The following is a 26772-nucleotide window of genomic DNA, read 5'->3' as shown; positions in this document are numbered from 1 at the left end:
CATTCACGTCATCTATAAACAAGAGACTCTCGTTTGTGACGTCTTCCAAATTTCTACGCTTTTCAAATTAATTATTCACTTATTTCTACGCCATCAAAGAGTACACATCACAATTTGCCTTTGCCAAATCTAGATTTGTATTTCTTAGTTTCTACTTCAGTTTATCTTAATTGTAAAGACTTGTTGTTGTTAAATAAAATTGTTATATAAAAGCCATCCTCAGCAAAGTTAATTAGAAGAAAATATCGTGGACAAGACCAAAATCCACATCGGTAAGACCTGTGGCGCCATCTCTTAGAAGATCGCTGAAACTATTCGCCGTTTAGTTCCACCTACCTCCACAGAGATGGCGCCACGGGTACTAGATAAGGTGCTGTTGGTAAGGCTGGTGGCGCCATCTCTTAGAAGATCGCTGAAACTATTTGCCGTTTAGTTCCACCTATCTCCACAGAGATGGCGCCACGAGTACTAGAGGTAGGTAGGCTCGGTAGCGCTGGTGGTGCCATCTGCCAGAATCCGCTGGAACTAAACGGCGAATAGTTTGCCCGTTCTCCTCAGAGATGGCGCCACGATGAACTAATAATGCGTGAGATATTTTATTGGTGTGGTAACTGGACACATCGAAGCAGCTGCTGTCAGACCACAAGGCGGACATTCAATAAACGAAGTTATTCAGAAAAAGTAGTAATGTTTGGTGCTTATTTTATTCGCATCGTTCGACGATTTTACAGATTCCCTCTTCGTTCTATATCGCAGTAATTTGGTGTCGTAGTTTCGAAGAGAATCTACGCTTATCACACAAATACCAACGCATCTATATTTGATAATAAGAATAATCGTTATCATCGTAGAAGCATTGAACCCTCCTTGTGGCTGTTTTGTTAACGGTGTATTATTTCCAACAGTGGTTTCGGGAGAATCGTTTCGCGATCAGTCTCAAGTAACTCCATCCTCGAATTTGAATTCTAAACGAGCGACCCTGGAAACATGTTACCAGTAGCTAAGAGCATCTGAATCGCGTTTGGGATAAATAAGATCGTATATCCCGTCTCTATTCTAGGGTGAACGCGTGCAGTAAGAAAATGGCTGCCGAGAAACGTCAATACATTTCGTATCAATAACAGTTTCGCTTTGTAAATAACCGCGGTAAGAGGGATCCCAGTGAAACGGATGTCGGTCGATTAACGTTTTCAGTTTCTATTTTTTTTTTTACCCACAATCGTGTGTATGAAGGAGTGCGTGCGAGCGAAAAATGGCAGAATTTGTGCGTGGAGGTCCGAGCGTGTCGAACAGTGCTAAGGTACGTACAAGCGGCTATTATTCCTCCTCTTATCTTGCTTCTTCGTTAGATCGTGCCACCGTTCGAGCGAATATACACGGTTGAACAACGACTAGTCGAAAACACGTAATTACTCACGGTTCTACAGATTTCTGTAAATCTTTTGATTATTTTTTTCTACATTTCGAGTAGACAATAATATTTGTCCAGAGAGATTAGATTATCCATTGGTCGATTAAAAAATCATTTATTTGAACTCTACAGATGGATCACAACAGCAAAGGAGGCTCTCCTAGCACTGGCAGCGAAGACGGTGGACAGAATGAATCTATGAACGCAGAAAACGAATTCGATCCGTTTCTTGAGAATATGCCGGACGATATTCAAGATACCGAGGAGCCGGATAGCGCGAATGCGACGTTGTTAACAGCTCCTCCTGAAAATCAGTGAGACTCGATGATATTTATAAAAGTTTAATCGTTAGAGGAAGATTAAGGAGTCATTCTAGATAGAATTCTTGATATTTAACGAAAACGTAAAGATATTAATATATATATACATGTATTTATATACGAATACCTTTTAGGTGGTATCACGGTAGATTAGATAGATTTACTGCGGAAGAAAGACTGTGGGATGCGAGTAAAATGGGTAGTTATCTAGTGCGTGAAAGTGATAGGAAACCCGGAAGTTACGTGCTGTCCTACTTGGGCAGAACTGGCATTAATCATTTTAGAATTACAGCCGTGTGCGGAGATTATTATATCGGTACGGGTTTAATTCATTTTATTAGAGTAATCGATATTTTTAATCGCTACAATGTGTATTCTGTTACAGGGGGTAGACAGTTCAACAGCTTGTCGGACCTTGTCGCGTATTATACTCATTGCTCGGATCTTTTAAAGAGAGAAAGACTTATTCATCCCACTCCACCTCCCGAACCGGTGAACGATAAAAAGCGAATAGTCGCGATACTGCCATATACAAAAATGCCCGACACGGACGAATTAAGCTTCCAAAAGGGCGACATATTTTTTGTGCACAACGATATGGGAGATGGTTGGTTGTGGGTCACCGCGCATAGAACTGGTGAACAGGGGTTAATATTTCGCGAATTGGTGGAAGATTTAGACGATTCTATCGATCCTAATACCGTATTCTCCTGGTTTCATCCTAATGTCACTAAAAGCGAAGCTGTCGACATGTTGGTAAAAGCAGGACCTGGTAGTTTCTTGGTAAATTTTACATACGTACATGTTATACGTATTAATTTGTTATCCTTGGAAATATGGTAATATTCTTTACCCTTGTTGTTCAGGTCAGACCTTCGGATAACAGTCCCGGTGATTATTCACTTTTCTTTCATATAAACAACCAAATTCAAAGATTCAGGATCGAGAAGAAAGGAGTACGTTATCTTATGGGTGGTAGAACATTCGAATGTCTCGATGCTGTTATAAATAGGTATTATTCTTTAGTTTAATTTCACTGGAAAACTGGTGTATTTATATTATCGCTAAAAATTCTGCTTAAAGATACCGAAAAGAGCAGATAGTCGAAGGGCATACTTTAGTTCAAGCGATGGTAACCGAGCCCGATGGTAGCGTAAGAGTTAACAGAGAAGTGCAACACGCGGAAAAGATATATGCGACTCTTAGGGAATGTCGTGAGCAATCTGGAGCTAAGAAGAATAAAGGAATTAAAATGCAAGGATATTTAGAAAAAAAGTCTGAAAAGAATAAAAAATGGAAAGCATTGTATTTTGTACTTCTAGTTGATGCAACTGATACTCATTTGTATCTGTACGACAATCCAAAAAGGACCAAACCTAAAGGTCTTATCGATTTAAGCTGCGCTTATCTATACCAGGTAGATATCCAAGTTTCACACGAATTTCAAACGAATCTCATTCGTGTTATATGATTTGTATCAGTTAACAGACTGTGTTAATCTTCGAAACGTATACGTATATATCTATCCTATGTGTTTAATCGTACTAATCAACATGGACAGAGGATTAGCTTGATTACGTTAATGAACAAAGTTGTTTGTTAAGTAAAGGTTTATATAACAATGAAATTGATCGTTGTGGTTTGTTCCTGAAATGTAGTTTTTTGTAGGTTCACGAAAGCGTGTTCGATAGACCTCATTGCTTTCAATTAGTTGAACGTGCTTTACCATGTTTGGCCACGATAACATATTTGGCTGCCCCAAATTCCGAGAATGCTTTAGACTGGATTAATGCCTTAAAACCGTTATGTGTATCACAACTTACTCGTGCTCCGAAGGTTGCTCGTCTTCGTGAATTGCGTTCATTACATCTGCATATTTTAGACGCGCATAGACTTCCATATAAACTAGTACCGAACCCATTCATTATAGTGGCTCTGAACAATGTTAAAGTTGCTCGCACAAAAGTTAAGACTGGATTACATCCAATTTGGGACGAGGAATTCATTTTAGAGTATGTATACGAATCGCTGTCGAAGTAGTCATACGCTTTACGTTAACGCTTGTTAATCGTTTCGCAGGGATGTACCACCGGATGTTATGTCGTTCTCATTAACATTGTACAATAAGGGGAAACGTAGCAAGGATACAGAAGTAGCAGAATTGACCGTCGAATTAGCAAGTTTGACAAACGGTGAAGAGATGGACGAATGGTATCCGTTGTCAGGGCTTACACCCATAGGCGAATGGGGTGTGCTTCGCTTACGAATAAGGTGGGGGACCGTTACAGATAGATTTCCTCTGTCTAGCAATTACGTCTTGCACGCGTCTAATATAATTACAGATATCGGCACGATTTAGCGATGCCTCCGGAAGAATATAGTCCGTTGCAGCAATTATTACTGGATCCAGAACTGCATGTTGTAAGAGCGTTAGCGGATGTGTGTCACTTGGATAGAGTACCGTTGGCAAACAGTTTACTTAGAATATTTAGGTATAAACAAATATGTACAATGTTTTAATGTATGATTACCAGTGTCGTTTAATTATGACATTTTAATCGAAAATTTATATATTTAGGCACGAAAGAAAAGAAGCCGACCTATTGAGATCATTGAATCAAGCAGAAGTATGCTCGTTTACATTTGTATACATTTTTTTTCTTATACGGTTACATATTTTCAATTTGCTAAAGAGATGGGCCATTGCTCTCTTTTTATTTAGGTGGATAAGGAAGATGAAACGCCGACACTGTTTAGAGCTGCTAGCCTTACAACTACTTTAATGGATTTATATATGAAATCAGTATGTACCTCGTTTCTGAAAGCTGCTCTTCGCGACACTATAGTGAAATTGATCGAAAGTAAACAGAGCTGTGAATTAAATCCAACAAAAATGGATTCTCCGGAAGATGCGTGCAGCAACGCAGAATTTTTACTTCAAGTACATAAATATGGATAAATATTTAATTAGTCCGATTAATTGGAATTCGACTTACCATCAACGTCGTTTTAGGTTTTAGACGAAGTGACATTGAGTATTTTTACAAGTCCTGACGCGTGTCCAAGGACCTTGAGATATATTTGCGGATGTTTGCAAAGAGCAGTCGTTGCCAAATGGCCACATGAAAGACTAGTCAGAACGCGAGTAGTCAGTGGATTTATATTTTTACGTCTACTCTGCCCTGCCATATTAAACCCTAGGTCATTTAATTTAATAGCTGAACCGCCACCACCAGCTGCTGCAAGGTAGGGTAGGTCTATATTAAACGTAAGATTCTATAATTGTATAAATTGTTTGTTAATTCTTATTTAACAACTTTATACAGATCATTAGTAATGGTTGCAAAATGTTTACAAAACTTGGCCAATTTGGTAGAATTCGGTGGTAAAGAACCGTACATGGAAGTCGTAAATCCATTTATTCTCAAAAACAAAGAGAGAATGGTTGTTTTTCTCGACCAATTGTCTGTAAGTGTACCTTTTTGTTTTCTTTTACATACGTAGTTTTAAGTTTGAATTTAAAAGAGATACGCCACGTATACATACAATTTGAATTTACGTTGTAGAATGTAACCGAGAAACCGGAATCTGAAGGTGCAGATCCAAGAAACAGGTCTTGCGTTTCAGATACAGCAAGAGATTTGGCAACGTTGCATCATATTTGCGTTTCTCACTTGAAAGAACTTCAAGTGTTATCAAAGACGCAGGTACTTTTTGCAATTGTTATATTCATCTGCTTTGTTGTTACAAGTTATGCAATTCGCGATCACACGACACCTTATTTATAAATATATTTGTTCCTTTCAGTCGACGATAAAGCAATTGGTGACTGTAACTGAAATGCTAAGCAAACATAAACAAAAATATATGGAAATGATACGGTAGTGCTAATGCCATTTGCCATGAACAATGCCAAACGTAACAAAACAATTCATAAAATTTGACGACAGATACACGGTAGTATCTAATAATTTTACTCATAAGTGATTTAAATAATTAAACGTACAGACTGACGTGCCATATACATATGCATATACATACATATATGTATGTATACATATAGATATACACAAAATATATATGTATATATACATATATATATATATATATATCAAATTAATTGTATACACACAAGCCTACATTTACCATTTCGTATGTAATTAGAAGATAGCTTATACGTATAGTAAACAGTACCATGACAGTGATATAGTTACATACAGAATATATATAGGCGTATAACAATTTTATATTTACTTAGGTGCTCGAAAATAAATGCAAATTAAACCAAAATAGGTTGTGTCGTATAATACAATTTTTTGTTCCCTAAAATACATGCTAATATTACTGTTCGAAACTAAATAACCAGCTCGTTTGAAGAAGTGGATTACGAAAAAATGATATTTTTACACGTATAAATGACTTTTTATTAATTTTAATTATTTTTATAAACTAGTTATTACATTTGTATCGTTGCAAAGTTTTACCATCCCATTAAATGACGAATATCGTGTTAAATTTAAGATCCTAGTCAGTTAATACAAAAATTCTTAGAAAATCTGTGATAACAAAAATATATATTAAATATCAAGTTACAAAATTAAGATGCATATGCACAATAACATTTTTACACATTGAAATGTGTTCTTTTTGTTCGGTTCAATGTATAAGTCGTAGTGGGGGATGCACTACCTTAGTTGAAGTAAATATTATTTAATGAAGCTACTTATATAATAACTGATAAAATATATCGAATCCTTTCTCTCTCTCTCTCTCTCTCTCAGCGCGCTCTCTTTCTCTCTCTCTCTCTCTCTCTTATAAATTTATTTTGTGCTCCGCTTTGAGAAATGGCTATTTTATACCAAACTTGTGAATATAGAAGTTCATTCGTATTCTTTAACATTCGCATATCGTTCCATCGATATACGTGGGCATTGAGTAGGTATATATTTAATATATCTAAAGATAATTTGTTCTTAATGCATACATTTTTGTATTTTATAATTGGATAATATGATTTTCGAAAAAAGGAATAAGAAAAACCCGCTACGTTTCGTATCCGTTCAAGTTTTCCTAATACGCACAAACAACAAAGTGAATATTAAATGTATGTATGTGATTACATATATGACACATGGCTGCATGAACTTTGATTAAAAAATGTAATTTTTCAATACTTTAGTACCGTTTGATTTGAATATAATATGTTTTTTGTATGTTGCCGGGTTTCAACGTTATAAAACCAAACAGCATAGATGATCTATGATTAATATTTAGAGACAATCAGTCAAGATAGAACGAATATAAAGAACACTTTTTGTATAAAGTTTTATTACCAATTTTAACTACATAACAACACCTATGCTGTGCAATTTTATATATACACATCTTCGATATTTGAAAAAGCTAATATTACAAATTTCCATGTTTACACATGTGAGAATATTTTCAAATTGTACTATTTAAATCATTTAACAAAATATTTAACTCTTGATTGTTCAAAATTCAGTCAGACTAGAGACACGCTCGCATGAAATCTCACGGGACCTCAGTCAAAATTAATTTTTTATGTGTTATGAATTTATGTCCTTGCTAAATGAGATGTCATTATTGTCTGAACAAATATCAAACTATATACTCGTAATAAAAGCTTACAATTGATATTCATAATGTATCTAAAATTGTATGTATCTTTCATAGCATAATCGCAGTTTAAATTATTAAAATGACGTCGTGAATGTCGGGAGATACGTAAGCGTAATAAAATGCGGCATCTCTTTGTTCTATACAAATGTAACTATACATTCAAATATCAATGTAAACTTTCTCTTCGTTTTGCGTGGTGTAATCCTTAAATAATATCTTTTTGCCAGTTTTTAATTCTACGCTGAAACAATGATGACTGATAAAAATTACATTGTACGATTAACAATCGTACCTACCAATCTTTTCTTACTGTAAACGTATAAAAAAACATTTCCATAGAAATTAACACTTTATTATGTCATTCTCTACAACGCACAAGCAATATCGTGTATGCGTTTTCGATTGCACTAAAAAGAATAAAATAAAATTTAAAAAAAAAGAAAAAAGGAAACACGAACGAACCTATATACTTCTAAGCCGGTAAATAGGTGTATATGTTGAAATTGCATACTTAATCACAGTAATATCTAACTAGCATGGCATGCTTAAGATTATTTTAATCACAGCACAAAATGGGGGAGTTACCCATGTTTTATTTCCTTGAGTTTCATGGCTTCTATCTTTTTTTTCTTTTTTTCTTTTAGGAAAATGGAATTTTTCAATCACGCATAATAAAGTGTAGAAATAGAGAATAAAGAAACATTTTTAATTAATGAATTAATTATATATAGATTACTTGAATAAAACATGTGAAAAACATGTACAAAGGAATTTGTATAATTTCATTTTATATATTTCATCCATCCACAGCTTCTAAAGCTATACATTTTTTCTTTTTTTTTTTATAGGTAATACTTGTCCGTACTTAACAATAAAACAAGTGGATGGCCTAAAATAGCTTTCGTTTGTTCTTCTTTTTTTGTTATACTGACTATTCTATGCAATCAAGGGTTAAATTCTTTTGCTAATAGAATATTAAGAGTTATATGGCAGACTGTTGAACAAATAATGTATTTTATGAGATTTAACTTGAAGAGTAAAAATGTATATATGATATAATACAATACTATTACATATTTTGTTCTTTTTCCCTTCCGATGTATAGAAAAAATTGTGCTTGTAATTTTTTACAATATTCTATAGAGGAAGCTGCAAAAATGTGCGTAAAGTGAATATAATCTAATGTTTTTTTACAATCTATTTCCATATTAATGTATCGAATGAGAGAATTAATGTTATTTTAATGATTTAAAGCAAACAGCATCGATGTCTCCTACGGCTCGAGTTACCTGTCTTCCTATGTTTCTTTTTTTCTTTACCTCTATGCTCTTTGTCTTTCCGTATTTCTCTCACCTATAATTTATTAGTTGCATTCCAGTGATAGATATGATGTAAACAAAGTATTGTACTACATTCTGCTATATTATACTGATCGTAAATATTTTATTTCATTTCAGAAGCCTGCAAGCACTAATTTGCTTAATGACATATACTCACCAGAGTATAAAAAGCGTCATCTACTCCCATTCTAGTCTTGGCAGAAGTTTCAACGAAAGGCACACCATACTGGCGGGCAACTTCTCTAGCTTGCGTCATATTTACTGCCCACGATTGCTGAAGATCACATTTATTTCCTACCAATACCATTGGTACTTCCTCTGCATCTTTTACTCTTTTTATTTGTTCCCTGTATGTTCCTATATCCTACAGCAAACATTTCTTCACAGATACAATAGGAAAAGGAGCAACTTTGAGAAGCAGAAAGATTAACATACTTCAAAACTTTTAGCTGAATTTACAGCAAATACTAATAAAAATCCTTCACCAGTTCTCATATACTGGTCTCTCATTGCACTGTATTCCTCTTGACCAGCTGTGTCCAATATGTCTAAAAGGCATGTCTCTCCATCTATAACTACCTATGTTTCAAACATTCCATACAGATATAGTCTTGAAACCTTATAATCTTTTTTATGGCAGCATAAAGAGAGCTTACTTGTTTTCTATAAGAGTCTTCTATAGTGGGATCATATTCGTCTACAAAATGGTTCTGTATCAGTTGAATGGTAAGCGCAGACTTGCCGACACCTCCAGCTCCCACGACTACGAGCTTGTACTCTGTCATTATGCAATTCTTATTCCAATGTGGATCGATGCTTTTTTAATGCAAAGCTGTAATCGCTTCTTGCCTATAAAGTAAAAGGTAATATACAATTGAAGTCCACGGCGAATGCGATACAAAGTAACGTAATAGATTAAATAAAAGGAATACTAAATGTGGGGTTAACAAGTATTAATTTACCACAAAAACTAATCTACTTCTTATATAAGAAACACAGTAAAGAGAATCCATGTATTTTCAGCAATTTCGAGCGATGATACTTTGTTGAGTCATTCATCAGAATCGTCTTGATAAATTAATTCTGTGACTAGATCGCTACGAGCAATACGTACTCTGTGAGCAATAATTTGCGCCAGGTTCGTATGTGCATTTATAGTACGATCGGTCCTTAAGTCACTTATGTATTTTTAATTCGCCGATCAACATTCGTAAGTTTGACGGCAACGTACGGTGACTTAACAACTTAAAAACAGAACAGTGTAGCAAGCAAGCACACCTAATAACATTATTGTACGAGCATGTGGGCAGACGTGACTGACGGTCAAAGATAATTGTGTTATAACCTACAGTACGCATTCTTTCGGGCACAATTCAATTGAAAAGGAGAGAATTTAATCGAGCTTCTCGTTCGTACAGATTCATCGTATTACTGATGTTTAACGGGAGGTGTGTTTCCAAGTAAACATCGAATAACCGAGTAACGTTATCGATGCGGAAGTGAACGTTGTTCGGGCACGAAACATCCTCCACTTTCGTTGATGGCCTTACCAAAATTTAATAATTCATTTCAGGAACGTGCACCGGCTTAAAAGCACTCTTTTCCAACTTTGACTATTATGAATTAGTCACTGGAGAAACCATCTGGAAAGAAGCACCAGTGATGCCAATGTACGAAGAACCAATGATCCATATCTCAAGGGTGTGGATCGAGGAATAACAAAAATTTCTATCCTGTTAGAAAAGCCGAGACATTCTCAGGTTCGTATTTCATTTTTGTTTCGTACATTCGAAAATGAGATTCGTGTTGTAGTTAGCTTTCGTAAAAGAAAATAACATTCATTTCTCCTGTAAACAAAGATTAGTAGGAGAGGTAAAGTTTGTTCGACCAATCAAATGGTAGCTCTGAGTTTGTAATTATACGCCGTGTGCGACCTCTGTTCAGTGTTGACGGGCGGACGGGTTCGAACGCGTGTGGTGAAGTATCGGTGACTCGTCGTTTATTTCTTTTCTGCCAGTATCTCGACACGATTCATCGACGAAACAGGTAAGAATAAATCTGTCGTTAAATGTAATTTCATTGCTGGAGTAGGCAACATTTTGTGTGATTATCTACAAGCTAATAGTGGGTTTCAATGGTTACCGATAATATTGTTTGATGCATTAATACTATTTGCGTATTGCGTTCAAAAAGTCCTCGAGATTTTACAACTACGTTATTATTTGCAGTGCTATCGATACAAATGGAAGCAGATTTTTCATTGCTGGAGTAGGCAACATTTTGTGCGATTATCTACAAGTTAATAGTGGGTTTCAATGGTTACTGATAATATTGGTTGATGTATTAATACTATTTGCGTATTGCGTTCAAAAAGCCCTCGAGATTTTACAACTACGTTATCATTTGCAGTGCTACCGATACAGATGGAAGCAGATTATAACGCTCTCTATGACAAGGATCTACAAGTTCGTGGATGGCAGTAGTGCAGACGTCCTGAATCAGAAGATAAAGAAGCAAAAATGTAAGTACTTATTTGAGAGTGATGCTAAATTTTTATTTCAATGATAATTTTCCATGTTGAAAATCGATATCACCACGACAATGACCTTATAGTATGTGTTTTCAATGGCTTTGCGACTTCAGGTTTTTAAAGCTTTAATTTTTAAAGTTGCGTTACCACATGAAACATTTAAACCGAGACGATTATTGTATTTGTATGTAATGAGGTACACGATGTCCTATAGATTTATATTAAGGGACACGAAACAGTCATAAAAGATAGTAGGCTTTTGCGTCTCTCCAAATAAATTCATCGAGAGATGGTATGTGTATAACCGAATTATGCAAAAGCTTGTTGAAAGCTTTGGATAAACGTGGAGAAACCATTTATATATCCAGGCCGTTTCATATTTTTCAAATGTGAAATTTGAGAAAAAAAAAACATTTGATGCCGTATTTTAGCAGTATTGCTTTTGGTAATAATTTGCTTGATGCATCGTTACAAGTAATACGTACACGACTATCTATCGCGTTAGCAATATTGCTAACAAGTTTTATGAAAGCAACACGATTTCTTACCATTAATTTATTAACGTCGAGCGAGGTAGTTACGATTAATAAGTGATTTTAATTTCGATTCGCGGATGAAAGAACCTCGCGTTATTGGACATCGAATCTTTTTCCGGCCAGGGCGGTTGAAAGGCGGCCGTGGTCGAGGAAGTATGGTTCAAAGGCGTGCAAGTAATTTGAGGGTTTATTACGGAAAAGCTCGGTAATTTTACGAGTTTTCCACCGAGGCGAATTAAGATTTGCATAACGTCGGCGCGCCGCTAGGACTTAAGTGTCGAGAAATGCAAATGTAGCCTCGTGCTTAGAACTTTCCCTCTCCTCTGGTACACCCTCGCAGGCCCTGTTCTCTTGGCCGTTAGGAAGGACGACGAAATCGTAAAGGATGTCGAGGAAACGGGGGATGAGGAGCAAAAATAGGAGGTTCTGCGTAATATTACGCGAAGGTAAGGTTTGCTTTGCCCTTCTTCGAGTTTCTCGTCGAAAGGAGAGGATCCTGGAAACGGAAAATTCAGACGAAACTATTTAGCGGAGAATCATTCGGATCTATGCATGGGCGAACACGCGTTTGATCCGTTTATAGCGTTAAAATGTTTCTAGTTCGACGATGATATCAGCCGTTTATTCGTAGGGAGCAGGTTGAAGCACGTAGCAGTATCGAAGGAAATAAAATAGAGGAAGCGAAATGGGGGATGAGGGAGAGTCGAGCGTATTTACGGTATATTTTTGTATCGCCTACGGGGTGGTCAAACGTCAATTCAGCCGCGGTGTATTCCCGGCACGCCGCGGAATCAGTGGATGGTATATTTTTCGCGAGAAATCTCGTGTCCAGATAAAGTTGGTTATCGCAGGACTCGACGAATACAACGAGCCGGATCGACTTTTGGAACTCTGCAGTCCGCCTATCCGCTAGCTATACGGATCTTTCCTCCCCTGCATGTCGATTCGTTCCCCCTGCAAATTTTTTCCCCTTCTCCTCTACAGATTACCCTCGAGAGAGAGAGAGAGGAAGTTACATTCGGTTGACGATGTGTTTGCTTTCTTTCGCGAAAAACGGACGCACGTATCGGATACGCGGCGAGGTAGACCCGACTCGAATGCTAACGAGAACGGTTCTCGGCTGGGTTAGGTGCGAAATACGTTAGGTGCCGGCGATAAATTCAAATTTTATTGAATTATACAGTGTACCAGGGAAGATCGTTTAAAGTACAAGCAAATGCTTTCACGATCGAATTCGTCGCGTGGTTTCTGCCAGGACTCGTCGCTCCTGCTCGCGCGTAATAAATATTTATAAGGTAGAACAGACAGACAGAGAGAAAGAGATAGGGAGGAGAGCCCGTTTCTCGATCGATTCCTTCGTAAAATGCCGCTAATTCGATTAGATTCTATTGGCTCGGTCGTACGCATCGATAGAAACCTGTCTTTCCTCCGAATCGCAGGCTTCAGCCTTTGGTATGGACGAGGCATCAATGGTACCCTTTTATCACTCGTTAACGAACCCTGTTGGAAGTTTTTAAAGATTAAAGCGTTGCTTATCGCCAGTCGAATAATGAGCAGAGAGAATGCGAAATTTCGAGTGGTAATAACGATCGACAGCCGAGGAATAATTAGTCGTAATCGGATTTATACGGCGGGATTATTTAAAATTATATCACTTGGTAACGCCGATAAATCCGAACGCGAGAATTTACTCTTTTTTTTCTTCTCTTGCCGTGATTAAATTTTACTTTCGTCAGCTGTGCACGCGCGTGCATTTCGCGGAACTCTTTCGAAGTTTTTCAAACATTTGCGGAGCGACACGGAAGCACACACGGAGAGTATAATTGTGTCTCTGGTAGCGAGTTCTCGACCCGGTTTAACGTTCCAAATGTTCCGAATCCACGGAGAGAAATGGCTCGTTTCATGATCCGTGATCCCCGAATTCGCACGCAACCTACGTCGATCGCAATGATTGTTTCGGATCGACTTGATTAACGTAACGTTGCTTGAACGTAATTTCGATGAACGGACGGACGAACGGCGGGGTTGGACAGAGGTTGAAATCGAAATGGCACTAGCTAATCGTGTAGGTACCTGTGATTCATCGAAGCGGATCAGATGCAAGACAGGGCTCAAAAAGATTTCCCTCTGCCAGCGGTGAAGACAATGGCTCCGAAAACGTTTAATACCGGCGCGCGTCCGTATGCCTTCGGTGCGCGATATGATTTATCGTCCTCCAAGATGCGCAAGAATATAATGCCAGTGATTTATCGTTCCATTATTCGGTCTCCCGGTCCTGCCCGTGCGTTTACGACAAAGTGGTGAACGCTTTAGTTTCATGCCGTCCCGTAAATCCCTAAAGCGGCTCAATTTTCTGCCAAACGTAGAAAATGTTACATTTCGTTTCGCCCAACCCGCCTCGTATTTAAACGATGTACAAGGGAACTCTCCGTCGCACCTATAACTGCTTCTTTCTCCTTCTTCCTCTTCTCCTCCTAATACTCTGCTTCGGTACAATTATAGACGGTTCCGGTCCGGGTTCGGGCAGAGGAATGTAATTTCGTGCCGCCTTAAATTCAATCTCGAGGGTGTTCTTTAAGTCGTCGTTGGGCATAACGTGCCTTGTAGCCTTTAACGAAAGCACCTCCTCGCCGGGTGTTTTCGTTGGCGGATGCTGGTCCGGTATCACTTGAATTTTGTTACAGCCGGATCTGCATTTTTCACCTGCGCAATATACGCGTTCCTTTCAGCGTCCTCTCCAATTTTCCGAGCGAATATAGAAAGACGCGTCGTACCTTCCGAATCAGCGCAATTAAAATCGAAGCTCAGCTCCTCTCGTCGGTCCTGAAACTCTGGATCAAATTTCCCGGTGTTCTTCGGTATTTTCACGGATATGAAGTTGTCGTCGATTTCGTGCGACACTTCGTCGTAGGGTGGTGTCGCGTCCGGGTGCGGACACGCCGGAAGTAGACATCGCGGACAGACGCATTCGTTAACCGTTGTCATGTTAAAATTTTAGTTTCTCGTTCAACGGGAATTTTGCCATTTTGTCGTTCGCCGAAACATCTGAAGGCTGTCGCGATGGGGAACACGAGAATCGAAATTTCGGATCGATGAAATTTTCGGCTGACCATTGCTCGCGTCGATGGACAGGGTTTTGGATTAGCGATGGTCGATAGAGAGGGTCAAACACCGGCGCAACACTGTGCCTCTCCAAGTTTGGAATTCTAATTGGAAATTAATTGTTGAACAGAGGGGAAATTGCAGGGTACTGCAAATGACTAGGTGCCTTTTGCCCCGAATTACCAGCTGGAATAATATTTGCGGTGCGATGAGAATCAGGATCGAAGCGAAAATACCGCGTGCGCAAGCTCTATCGATCGATTCTCGGGCGTGGGGAACGAATTACGCGCTGCTCTAATTTTTGACGTACCAATTTCAACGACCATACAATATACATACCTACGTTACTCAATGATATTCGTTTTAAAGCGGACGAGTCGCGTCGCGTCGCGACACACCTACCGCGAACAACTTTCCGTACTGAACTTTCGCGGCCACCGTGTAACGCGTATAAAATATTAATTAAATTAGCTTGCCTGGAGTATCTGCGTGAACCCTTTCCACGCTAAAAGAGGTATTTCATTAAAATTTACACTTCAGGCTGCGTCGGTTGATTTCCATAGGAATGCACGTGACGAATCTAATTTTCTATATCGCTACTTTTCTCTGATACCTGCTGATAAAACGTAGGTATCCATACTTGTCGCCGTGCGATCAAGAGCTCAGGTCGTCGAACTACAATCGAGTTATCGGTTTTTAAATGAAATTCTTTGGCCAAACTCTCTCGTTAGCTTTCCTTTTTTAACTCGGAAACTTTTCGAGTTAACGCAATTTCTCGCGCAACTCCGAGAGATTAATTCGCTAAATTAAACGATCCGCTTGTAGTTCGTTTAAGCCGTTTATCGTTTCGACATCGAATGCCGTCCATAATCGTTTCGGCTTGATTATCCTCCCCTTATTTTTTTTTTCCTCGTCGAAACGACTCGATTCACCTTTCCCTCCGACCTATTATCATAAGAATGTCTGCTCGGGAAAATTGTGTGCAATTTCCTTTGGTAGAAACGTGTCTCGCGATTCTAGCGTTGTCGGTTTTCACTTTGTCCTCTTAAGAGGTACGTTCTGCGCGTCGTGGCATAGAGGCGAGCAAACAACACGGTCCGCTTAATATTTTTCATTCCTTACCGTCGAAAATAGGAGGCGCTTGCTCGAAGGTGAGGGCGAGAGAAGACGGAGAAGGTGGAAAGGGCCGAAAAAGCAGGATGTAGATGAGAAAGGGCTGTTACAGTTTCAACAGGGAGGGTTCGTTTAAACGAGACAAGGGTCGACGGGCGCAGGATCGTTGCTTTTCTCTGGAAAATTTCTTCTGGACACGAGACACTGCAACGTTGGAGAAGTCGCTCGGACGCTGGCGGTTTCATTGTCTGTCGTATTTGTGAATTTTTTCCCTTCGCCGGTCTCCTCGATTCGTCACGAGAAACTGGAGTCATTCCGTCGAATTGGCAAGCACAAAACATCATATTTTACGGACGAAGGGAGGGCATAGAGAGATCTCCTCCCTTCACCGGGCATCTACCAGCGAGCAACGTTTATCCTTTCGTTTAGGATGAAAAGAAGAAACTTCTCTGGTCTGTTTTGTTGCTTTCGCGTAACCGTTTCTTAGCCGGTGAAAAGTTTTCAGGAAACGTCGCGTTATCGAACGATTTCTGTCGCTCTTCCCGTCGGACATTTTAATCTTGCGCTTAAAGTGGTTTCCGTAAGCCGGGGTTCCAAGTAAAATAGATTCGAAAATTCCATCGATCTCGCCGATATTTGATGCGCTCTATCATGGAGATGCGAGGGTCTCTATGCTACAGTCCGCTAATACCGATATGAAGAACGACGACGTTTATCCACCGGGTAGGTTTAGTTAAAGGGGTTGCTGCGTCTCGTTCGAGTAATCGATTTCTTGATTATACGACATAGTCGCGGGATTTTATGAGTTTTCGCGGTACGGTTGGGAATGGTTTTAATTAAAAGCCGACGGATTAAAATTAATTTCAGCTTTTTGCCCCACGGCGTTTTTAGGCTGGGAGGGGGTGGGAGGGGGTGGTATGAAATTTTTACGTCAACTCGAAAACTTTGCTCGTTTTAGTTTCACGCGGCATATTCATTTCGAGCACTTGAGTTTGTCAAAACATAAACGAGCTTTATTTAACCGGATTGTGGTTCTCTGGGGTATAATGTCATTGTACGTCGACGTAGCTATCCATTCTGACGGCTAACGAGGTGGTCGTAATATCGTTGCGCGAGTTGGCAAGCACAAAACATTTTTAATGAGATATCCGAAAGAGAACAAAGTTGCCACTCTAATTTCGCTGGACCTTGCTAATTTTACGCCAACATTTTCACGTCCCGACCAATTAACGTTATTTCATCCGTAGCAGAACGCGTAAATTAGAATCGGATGCGTACCTAAATTAGAACCGGATGCGTTCCATCGAAGTCGGAGAAAAATAACAGCTTACGCTCTAGCTCGCGCTTAGCGGGGCTTATTCCGTTTAGCAAATGGCTCTAAGCTTAATGTTTCAAGTTAAACGCACATAGGTTCGCTAGCTAATGTACATCGAATGGTACGCGCACCGAAATCATCGAATGATGCATCGTTGGATTAATCGGTAATCAGAACACCGCCGTTTCGTAGCGTTATGCAACACGTATCGCGTGATAATGTATCGTTGCGAATCAACCTAAATATACTTTTGAGAATGCTGTTTGCGCGTTTAAACGATGGATAACGACACCATTTTCCATTTCGTTTCGTTTCCACCACTCCGGGGTAAGCTTTAGAGGAGCTGTCTCGTTAGATATTAGAGGGAGACGGAGAAAAGGTACGTTCGTTGCTCGCATAGATTAGCATAAATGCAATTCGGATTATCTTCCCGTATACCGTCAATAAAATTGCAATTTCAACACGTCACGCGGTCGCATGTGCAGTTGGTATGCGTTCAGGCAGTTTGCTCTTGTCAAACATTGATTCCATCGCACTATAATAGCCGAGATAAGTAAATTAGCGGGAAATAAACAATGTCGAGGAAAAGCGTTTACGGATCGATCTCGTATCAGATTATCTGTAGTCTAACGTTGATTTCAGGGAACGATATCGCTTGTAGCAGTTCTGGAACATTGATCCGTACGCTAGGTTACATTCCTAGGAACGTGTCTTGCACAGTGCAGCTACTATCGATAGATTTTTCCATTGAAACCCGTTTTAACGATGTTCCAGAGTATTGTAAGGGCAGGGACAATCGCGTATAAACGTTCCGGCGCTTTTCGTCGACCCGCATCACTTAGCGTGTCAGAATGGTCCGATAAAGGGGTGCGCGTTTCGTCCTCGAAACATCCGTTTCGCCTGCGATTTATATTCCGTTTTGATAATATTTCACGTTGGAAAGTTGCTCGAATAATTTTCGTCGCGATGTAAATTAGAAGCGAGATGTCGGAGCTGGGAGATAAAACCGTCCATCGAATGCATTTACGATGGCAGAAACTATGCAGGGTTGTTTTAATTTCCAGTTGGCCGGTGTCTCGGTAAAGCGAGTTGGCGGACCGTTTTCCCGCCCTGGCGAAACTTTCGACGAATTTGCGAGTTTATAAATGAATTCGTTCGCGTTTTAATCAATAGCGCCGGGTGGATCGCGAGTTCGACGGATAGAAACTTTGAAGAGTCACCGTTGACGGTATTTAACGCAATATCGTTATTGGGCCACTCCGGGCGTGCGTCTGCTTAATTGAAATTTTTCTCCGAGCTTAAGAAATTACTTACGCTATAATTGTTGGCTACGGAACGTTCATTAAAACTGGGCTAGGAATCGTACTCTGTTCGATTTGAGAAAAATTGGATCGAAGTCGGGCGGAAAAATCGGCAGCGGCTGGCTGAGATACGAGAAGTTGTCCCCTTATTACTCGGTGAACGTGATATATCGGTGTATTATAGATACTACGTGTCCATGTTCCGCAACAGTTTCCCATTCTTGAAATTTCCCAGGGATTCACGGCGCGCATCGCGGCAACGAGATTATTCTCCGCGAACGCCCGACAAAAGCAGACACCGTTGCGGGACACGTTTGCACCGTGGTTGCTCATCTCTTCCTTTCTCTACGTTTTCCGCAGCAGGACATTGCGATTTCATATGAATAACGCACGAATTACCGGACAATCGTCCGGATGTGCCAGATAACGCCGTCTCCACTGAAAGGTCCTCCGTCGGTGTAGACGTAGCAGACGTTCGTTGAGGATCGCTGAAGCGGAAGTCGTCGATCCTTATTAGACGTTAGTAAGAAAGAGTTTCGTTAGAGCGCAGAGACGGCGAAGAGTGTGTAGGCGAAACAGCAGGTGTCAAGCTTTGGATTTTCGGATGGTTGACGTTTCGACCGACTGGGTTGTCAGTAGAGCGAATGGAGAAGGCGAGAGGCGAAGAGACGAGGCGAGAAGAGAAGAGAAGAGAAGAGAAGAGAAGTGAAGAGAACGGGGTGGGAAAGGGTAGATTGAGAGAGGTTGAGATGGGTGGAGGAGGGAAAGGGAGGAAAGGAGGAAGGTCGGCAGAGAGGTCAGCGCGTGACAAATGAGGCTGTTTGTCTGAGCCTCGTACACACGGATAACGAGCCCCCTCAGAGGTCTCCATGGGTCCTCTTTGGCCGTCGACTCTCGAGCTGCATCTCTCGGTATTCTACCACGCCTCCCCGCCTCTACAAACCGAGAAAATTGCGTACTTTAAACACACCTGGCTGCCTGTAATTCTCGAGTATGTCGTTGCATCTAATTGACGCCGTAATTAGCGATGAGACGAATGGTTTCGTAATTAGGAATCGTGTCAGGAAACCGACGCGTTGACGTCCGCGATAGCGGCGACCGTCACCGGGGAAAACGAATCGGACGCGTTCGCAGAAGAAACTTTCGTTAACGATTGTTAACGCATCGAGGTGTTTTCGGGCCAGTGAAGGGTTCGTGAAAGGTAACCAGACGCATCGGACGCGCGGACGTGTCTAGCGTCGCGAAAGCTTCGTTAATTAGCAGCTTTTCCGCCGGTCCGCCAGTAATTACCTATTATGCGGTTGCCCGGTCGAAGCGACAAGTTAGCCGCGCGACAACGTTATTTCGCGATCCTTAATTAGGCTATCGGTAAATCGAATCGAGGGATTGGTCGGCCGTTGCTCCCTTCTTTACTACGACAGTGGAGAACGTTGCAGATCCGCCAGCTAGACACCCCAAATGTGCTGTCAGTTTCACGTCCAATTTTCCTCCACGGTTATCCATTAATTATTATCCTTCCTTTATCTTCGTTCGAAGGTAAGTTTTCGATGCCGAGCGTTTCAAATCTGGCGTCAAATCTGCTTTCGATCAATGTCTGTACAATATATCTCTTTTTTTCACTGGAAACGATTGATATCCAGGCGATGGTTGTTAAACGTTGCTGGAATTCAACGTGGGCACGACAGATGCATCGTTGGTTTGTTTGCCCGATTACCACTACCCATGCAATGTTATGCGAGGCGTGTGCACGTTGCACTTTGAAGTTCATCTGGATAATCAGATTGGACGTGGTATTAATTACGACATAGATTATCGTCATTGATATTAAACAGATAATGTGCGTATTATCGCCAAGAGAAAGCGATGGATGCTGTATCGATATTACTAAAAGTTGAATATATCCAATGCGAGATTAGTCCGCGATTTGTTTGCTCGAACGAACTGAATTCCCATCCACGGTTTTGCGTTTCGTATCGTCCGATCTAGAAAACTCGACGAAGGCTAAGATGAAGTAAAGTTCATTGAAAAAAATAAGTAGAATTAGGAGGGTAACGAGGGTATAAGTAATAATCGATATTGTCGAGGGATAAAAATGGTCCGGGTCGTAACATATGGCGCGATACCGTAACAGGGGTGGCAAGAAGGAAATTCGAGATCGTAACTCGATCGGACTTTTTTGCTTTTTTCCCCTATTTTTTTTTTTTTTTTACCTCCACGCCCCTTTGTCTTTCCTATCTCGAATAAATACGGAGTTGACCTGAGATAACGATGGCTGAGACTTACGGTAGTTTAAGCGACTGTATCTCTTTTGTTGCGCGACCTCGCAAAACCCAAGGCGTTCGGTATCCTGTCCCATTCGATCCTTCTCATGAATTTTTTCCTCTTCATTTAATTTCCACGAGCGTTCGAATCGTTGCGATCCGAAGAGGAGCAAAAAAGGAACGGATCGATGTTTACGTTGAACTCGATTAACGTGGCTTCGTAAAATTTTTACAGCCCGAACATTCGAATGCCCCGGGCGCTTCTCGCGAAGTATCTATTTTTTTCTTCGTTTATCATCGTCTCGGATTTTGATTAGATTCTCCGTTACACAGAGGGAGGGTATATGGAAATTGGATCGTAGAAGGTATCTCGGCTCGAGCCGCATATGCGGATGGTGAATATTGGAAGAAAAGATGCTCTGTCGCGACAGAGTCGCATTCGGTTGGAACATCGCGAGAGAGGAATTCTTCGACGTACGAAATTTGCGGCGGGTTTGACGCAGCCTCTTAAAGGGATTGATTCGGCCATAATTCAAAAACATTGGCGGACACAGCGAACGGGGTGCCGAATTCATAGATATGATCGTCGATAAGGGGTGCGGATGGTGGCTGTGGCGCTTGAAATGGATGAACCCGAAGACAGTGTGTACCCTAAAGGACGAGGCCGGGACATCGTATTATGGTGGCCGATCGAAACCAATAAATCACTCGGCGGTCGGTCCCCGATGACGTTCGCCATCGATCATTCGCAATTCGCAAGAAGGGATCGTTGACCCACCGCGAGGGTTCGTATCGAGCCTAGCCTAATCGATATTCGGCCATTAAGTAGAGACACTTAATTAAGATCAATTAGGCTTTTGATGCGATATTAACACTGTCCGCCGGTTCTCTGTTTCCCTTTGACGTATCGTATAGAACGCATCGTGTTCTGTTGACCAATCCGTTCGGTTTAACGAGTTCGCGATTCATCGCATGACGATAATCGATTAAGGTTAGCCTCCTTAGTGCACATTAGGTAGGTACACGCGAATCCGTGGAGCTTTTCATGTTTCGCTACATTACTTTCGACTGGTAAGACGTCGAGCCGATGTTCTTGAAATAATGCGCGCATGCTGCGCTAGTTTATCTTGATATTCGCCTGGCATTTTCCCGATACATAAAATAGTGGCGTCGACTACTTACGCCGATGGAACCGCGCACGGTTTCGAACGGTTTCGTATACGTTCGCGTCGAATGATGAATCTCGAATAAACAAAGTCGTCCACCGTCGCGTTTATCGAGAAACATTAGATCGAAATTTGACAGGCCGCGTTGAAATCGTTAAAATTTGTTCGCGACAATTACTGCGTCGGGCGTGTTGATTTTATTTCAACGCGTTGCAGTTCTCCCCATCGAAACGATAAATCCCTGGGGTTATCGATTCATTGTACCGATTTTTACGCGGCGGCAACTGGCTCGATTTCCCTGAACCATGAATTTCACAGAGAAACGAAATACGGTAACGGTGACGTTACGTTAAAACATGATCTTTCGATTTAATGTTCTATCACGGGCAATCGATATCGGGCAAAAGCAAACAGGCGGTAACGTATTTCTCTTTGAAAAGTTCTTCTCTTCTCCTCCAGTTTTCGACCGCGCGTTTACACGCGTGCGATAAATTCGAGGATAACGCTCGAAAATGGTGAACGTTGGAGCGAATTATCCTGCGGCTGGTATCGCGCGGTATAATCTAACGAAACAGCGTTCGTATTCGCGGCAATAAATATGAAGGGTCGTTAAACGTGAAGATCGTCGTTTACGAAAGAAAAAAGGTTCTTATCAAGAGCTTGCGACAACGGTAACTCATCCTTGAAACGAGAATATTATCTCAAGTATAAATTTAAAGACGGGGTCGAGCAATTTCATTGATTTATCGAGCTAGACGAGACGGTCGCTCGAGGCTTGAAAAAAAAATAAAAGAATAAAGAAAGGTGGAAACGCGGCACGGACAACCGTCATATTCGAAGTTTATTTATTCTCTGTGAACCGAGGCTGGCCACGATCTCGTTAGAAACGGCGCACGTCCCAAATCGCAGAGATTTTATAGGGCCATTTGCTGGCAACCCGTTTCGCCGGCGAGTTACAGAATTTATGGCGTTCTTCGCCAAGATTACCCCCGAAGCGTAATCCCCTTGCCAATCATTTGTGCGCGGTTATAATTTGCCAGTTACCTCGGCGACGGTTTCGAAAGTGACGAGGGGCCCCGAGGGAAGATTTGTTGGACCGTGGATGGTTGCGGCTCGGATTAAATCGTGGTAAGCGGTTGGATAATCGTCGGTGGGCCGACGCGGAACGAAACCGACGGACTTTTGTCGGAAGTCTCGACGCGACGATTTAGGCGGCGTCCAAACTATGGAGACTTACGAGCGTGACCTATATGAACCGCGTGCCGGTGCAACTAAAGTTACGGCCACGGAAATAAATCCGCTTTAGTCCCATGGGAAGAGACAGATTTATTTCCGGAGGAACATTGTACTATTTGCGCAGGGCCTGCGCGAGCGATACCTCTGCCCTCCGCGGGATTATTTTTACAAGCAGATAGCAACCGTTCTAGTTAGTCCTTATCGGTGATTGATACCGGGCGATCCGTCGAGATACCCGAAAAAAATATTTCCCTCGAACAGAGTTCCGACTCTGCGTACCGATCGTTTCGGTTAATCCTAGAATGGTGATTTTGTTTAAACGCGCGCGCCAAAGGGTGAACTCCCCTTTGTGCCCAGCGCCCGTATAAATAATATCGTTTCCTTTGGCATGGCCGCTTAAAAAGATTTCTCATGTAAAGCGACGTTGTCCTTTGATGAACCTTTTCCCGTGGATAATAACGAAACATTGGAGGAGCCAGTTAAAGTCCCTTGACGGTTTTTTAAATAGGTACAAAGCGTACTCGATATTCCTCTGTCCCTTTGTTTTTTCCCAGGCTCGTACGTACAGAGATGTAAAAAGCGTTCCATGCTTTATGGATATTCAGAGTGACAGGGTTACGGAATAGAATCCTGCGCGATTGTGATACGACGCCGACAAATAGCAAGTGCATACGGTGGTATCTATATAAAGGGAGAGAGAGAGTGAGACGGAGAGAGAGGAGGGGGTTGTGTCTTGGTTGGTACAGATCGGGGATGCAAAAGACCGAGAATAAGGCAGATAGAAGCGGAAGGACGCGCGGCTAGGTATACACGATTACCCAGCCATCTGCGGCAGAGAGCTATGGAATGGCCATAGAGAGGATAGTTTAAGTTTGCGGATGTAACACGGTTTCCATCGAAGGCGAGGTTGCTTTGCCGGATGATTCGTCTCGTCTCGACTCGTCTCGACTTGGCTCAGTCCCGTCCAGGCCGCTACGTGTGATTCAAGTTCATCCAGTGAGCTAAGGAGGTCTGGTGAACGCGGAGGCGAAAGCAGACGAATCCTCCACCCTCTTAAGCCGCCCACAGTCCACGCTTCCGGATAAATCCCTAGACGTGATGCTCCTACTAACTAACGGGATTGCTCGAATAGTACGCTTAGTTACGGAAAGGGTTCTCGGTCGCTCGAGGTCGCTTTACCTCGCTCTTGCTCGGCCCTTGGTTTGCTTTTCCACTTTTGCTAAAACGCTCCCACGACGATACCCAAAGTTTACCGGCAGCCTCGGCGAAACGAGACTTTTTGCACATCTGTCGTGTCATGGGTACCAGTCGAACCCATGTGCGTTATCCGTGGCATCGATATCGCAGGATCGCAATTAATTATTCCCGTCTCGTCGAATGAGAATCTTCCTGGGCGCTCGGAAGAGGGAGAGGAAGGGTAGCAATAACTTTTGCGAGCTCTACCTTGTAGGAATACTTTCAGATGATTGCTCTTTGTTTAGTTTTAGCAAAATTTAAGCGAGACCGTAAACAAGCTCTTCCTGACTCATGGAAATATCGAAGCAAATTTGCTGTTCTAAAAGCTCCCGCTGTAATTACACCATACCATTTTGCCGTGGAACAAGAGTGGTCTCTTCTGACGACGAGATATACTCGGAACCCGATACTGGAGTCTTTTATTCCGTTCGATGCGCGTGCTTGTTTTTCTATTTGTAATTCGTTGGTTCGCGACAAGCGGAAACCCTCGTAAAAATGTAAATTTTAACGGACGATTAAACTCGCGCTGCCACGACTAACTCGACGAACGTACCAGCGTAAATTTACTCTCTCGTAATTGTAATTTATTTTTGAAGCACGGTGATCGAGTCGGTTCCTCTTCGAGGCACGTGCGCTTACCGGAAAGAATTGCCGACACCTACACCGGCGATTCCTATCCGAACTCGTTCTTTAGTCGTTGGTAACTTGCTGCGGTAAAGTTTCAACCAGTACTTGTCGTTTAATGGATCGTTTAATCGGATATCGCGAGTTACGAGTTGGAGCGTCTGTTGAGAAAATTTCGCTGTCGCAATTTTCAAAGCGGTTCCGTCTCCACGCGTCTGTGTTCACGTTTCTTCCTCCGTTCGAAACATTCTCGCGGAATGTTCCCCGGCGTGTTTCGAATTCCTATGGGAACGCTCGGTTTTCCAGAAATTTCAAGAGTTGCTTCGAATCACCCGCGTTTCGCGTCTCCCTCCCGTGCTACCCTTTTCCGCCATCGCATTGTGACAGATAGACGCGATAGGAACGCGGCCGGCGACTGTCGGTGGATAATTATTCCGGTTGGTTAATGCGTGTTAATTATTTACGAGCTATGCTGAGCGCGTCACGACTTCACGCTTACCTACTTAAAAAATTTCCGTTGGCCATTTCTCTCTCTCGTTTCCAGCTATCTACGGTGGTATGCGTGCAGAGTCGCGTCGGATACTGGCCACGTATGCAAATGTAAGCCGGGCTAAGCGCGTTTTAATTATATGCAGTCGCGGATGGGGGTGTAGCTGGATGCTGGTAGCTCGGACGCGTTCATGGAGTAAAGCGAACCGGATGTCGCTCCGCCGGTGTTAATTGGTTTAAGATTTATCACCGATACGAATAGGCGCTGTCCGCCGTGCGCGTACTCGCCGAGTGTGCCGCAGCAACCCGCTCGAATCAGCGGATCGTGTACGATGGAAAACTCGAAATAGAAAAAATTAATTTTTTCTGAATCACAGAGGACATTTGGTTTTGGGGAACGAACAGAAAACAGAGACTGCCATGAGCAGGGAGGAAGGTTCCGCCGTGCATTTCGCAATATGTTCGGTAAAACGTTCGGCTCCTTTTTCACCGGGCCGCGGGCAGAGGGCTTAGTCGGTTTAATTGCAGAGTAACGGGCTAGTAAAAGGTATTCCACCGAGCTGCTGGTCGGACATTTTGCACTTCCTTTGATGCTCTCTTCCGATAGAAATGGGACGCACCGATAGGTATACCCGATTCTAATAATGATCACCTTTCGGTGAAAGGTTTACTGTTTATCCGTATCGCTGCCCTCCGCCTTGTCTTATCTGGCTCGTCCGCTTTTGCCTTTGTCCGACGCTATTTCATTTTAGCATCGCCGGGGGAAAAATTATATGGCCCTCTTGCTCATTTCTCTCCATCGTTCCGCGAGGCATGGCTACAGGGGAGCTGCTGTTGGTCCGTTTTCTCTGCAGTTGACGTCGTAACCGGCTCCGGTGTCTTTTCGCCTGTTTTCAACGTGGATCGTGGAACGAGTCCGCGCTTAGCAACGCTTAGCCGTGCCTGCGACGATCCTCGCGTAATTTTCTCTCCGCGCTTCTGCGAACGGGAAAACTTTCCCCTAAGAAATCTTGGGGAGCTACGCGGAGGCTGTCCCCGGTTTCGCAGCTCGTACGTATCCGCGCAAAGGTGCTGTATTGCTCGCCGAAAGTGTTGCGAACAGGAACAGATATAATGGATAATAACGGGCGATATTTTGCGTTGAGCGTA

General features: G+C 41.8%; 2 protein-coding genes across 5 annotated transcripts; one reads left to right on the top strand and one right to left on the bottom strand.

The window, feature by feature from the left end:
• The first annotated feature begins 924 nt into the window (after positions 1-924).
• Vap (RAS p21 protein activator vap) lies at positions 925-6021 on the top strand. Of its 2 annotated transcripts, XM_076905015.1 has the most exons (15): positions 929-1300; positions 1544-1725; positions 1866-2047; positions 2117-2514; positions 2598-2743; positions 2815-3148; positions 3400-3743; positions 3811-4002; positions 4074-4223; positions 4310-4358; positions 4454-4672; positions 4745-4977; positions 5058-5199; positions 5298-5438; positions 5539-6021. In XM_076905015.1, the coding sequence occupies exons 1-15, from the start codon at positions 1253-1255 to the stop codon at positions 5614-5616; spliced, it is 2838 nt and encodes a 945-aa protein (XP_076761130.1). In that variant the 5' UTR covers positions 929-1252; the 3' UTR covers positions 5617-6021. The 2 variants fall into 2 exon arrangements, with proteins under 2 accessions (XP_076761131.1, XP_076761130.1); XM_076905016.1 differs by lacking the exons at positions 5298-5438; positions 5539-6021 and having other exon boundaries at positions 925-1300; positions 4745-4982; positions 5058-5195.
• Positions 6022-6131: 110 nt separating this feature from the next.
• Ras85d (ras-like protein 1) lies at positions 6132-10414 on the bottom strand. 3 transcript variants are annotated; one of them, XM_076905017.1, is made up of 5 exons: positions 10265-10414; positions 9371-9563; positions 9150-9293; positions 8872-9078; positions 6132-8727 (listed from the first exon to the last, which is right to left on the bottom strand). In XM_076905017.1, the coding sequence occupies exons 2-5, from the start codon at positions 9497-9499 to the stop codon at positions 8623-8625; spliced, it is 585 nt and encodes a 194-aa protein (XP_076761132.1). In that variant the 5' UTR covers positions 9500-9563; positions 10265-10414; the 3' UTR covers positions 6132-8622. The 3 variants fall into 3 exon arrangements, with proteins under 3 accessions (XP_076761132.1, XP_076761134.1, XP_076761133.1); XM_076905019.1 differs by lacking the exon at positions 10265-10414 and adding an exon at positions 9829-10251; XM_076905018.1 differs by lacking the exon at positions 10265-10414 and adding an exon at positions 9677-9815.
• Positions 10415-26772: the final 16358 nt, after the last annotated feature.

This window comes from Xylocopa sonorina, chromosome 11, assembly GCF_050948175.1.
Source record: "Xylocopa sonorina isolate GNS202 chromosome 11, iyXylSono1_principal, whole genome shotgun sequence".
Taxonomy (NCBI): Eukaryota; Metazoa; Arthropoda; class Insecta; order Hymenoptera; family Apidae; genus Xylocopa; species Xylocopa sonorina.
This window is presented reverse-complemented; position numbering and strand designations above follow the sequence as displayed.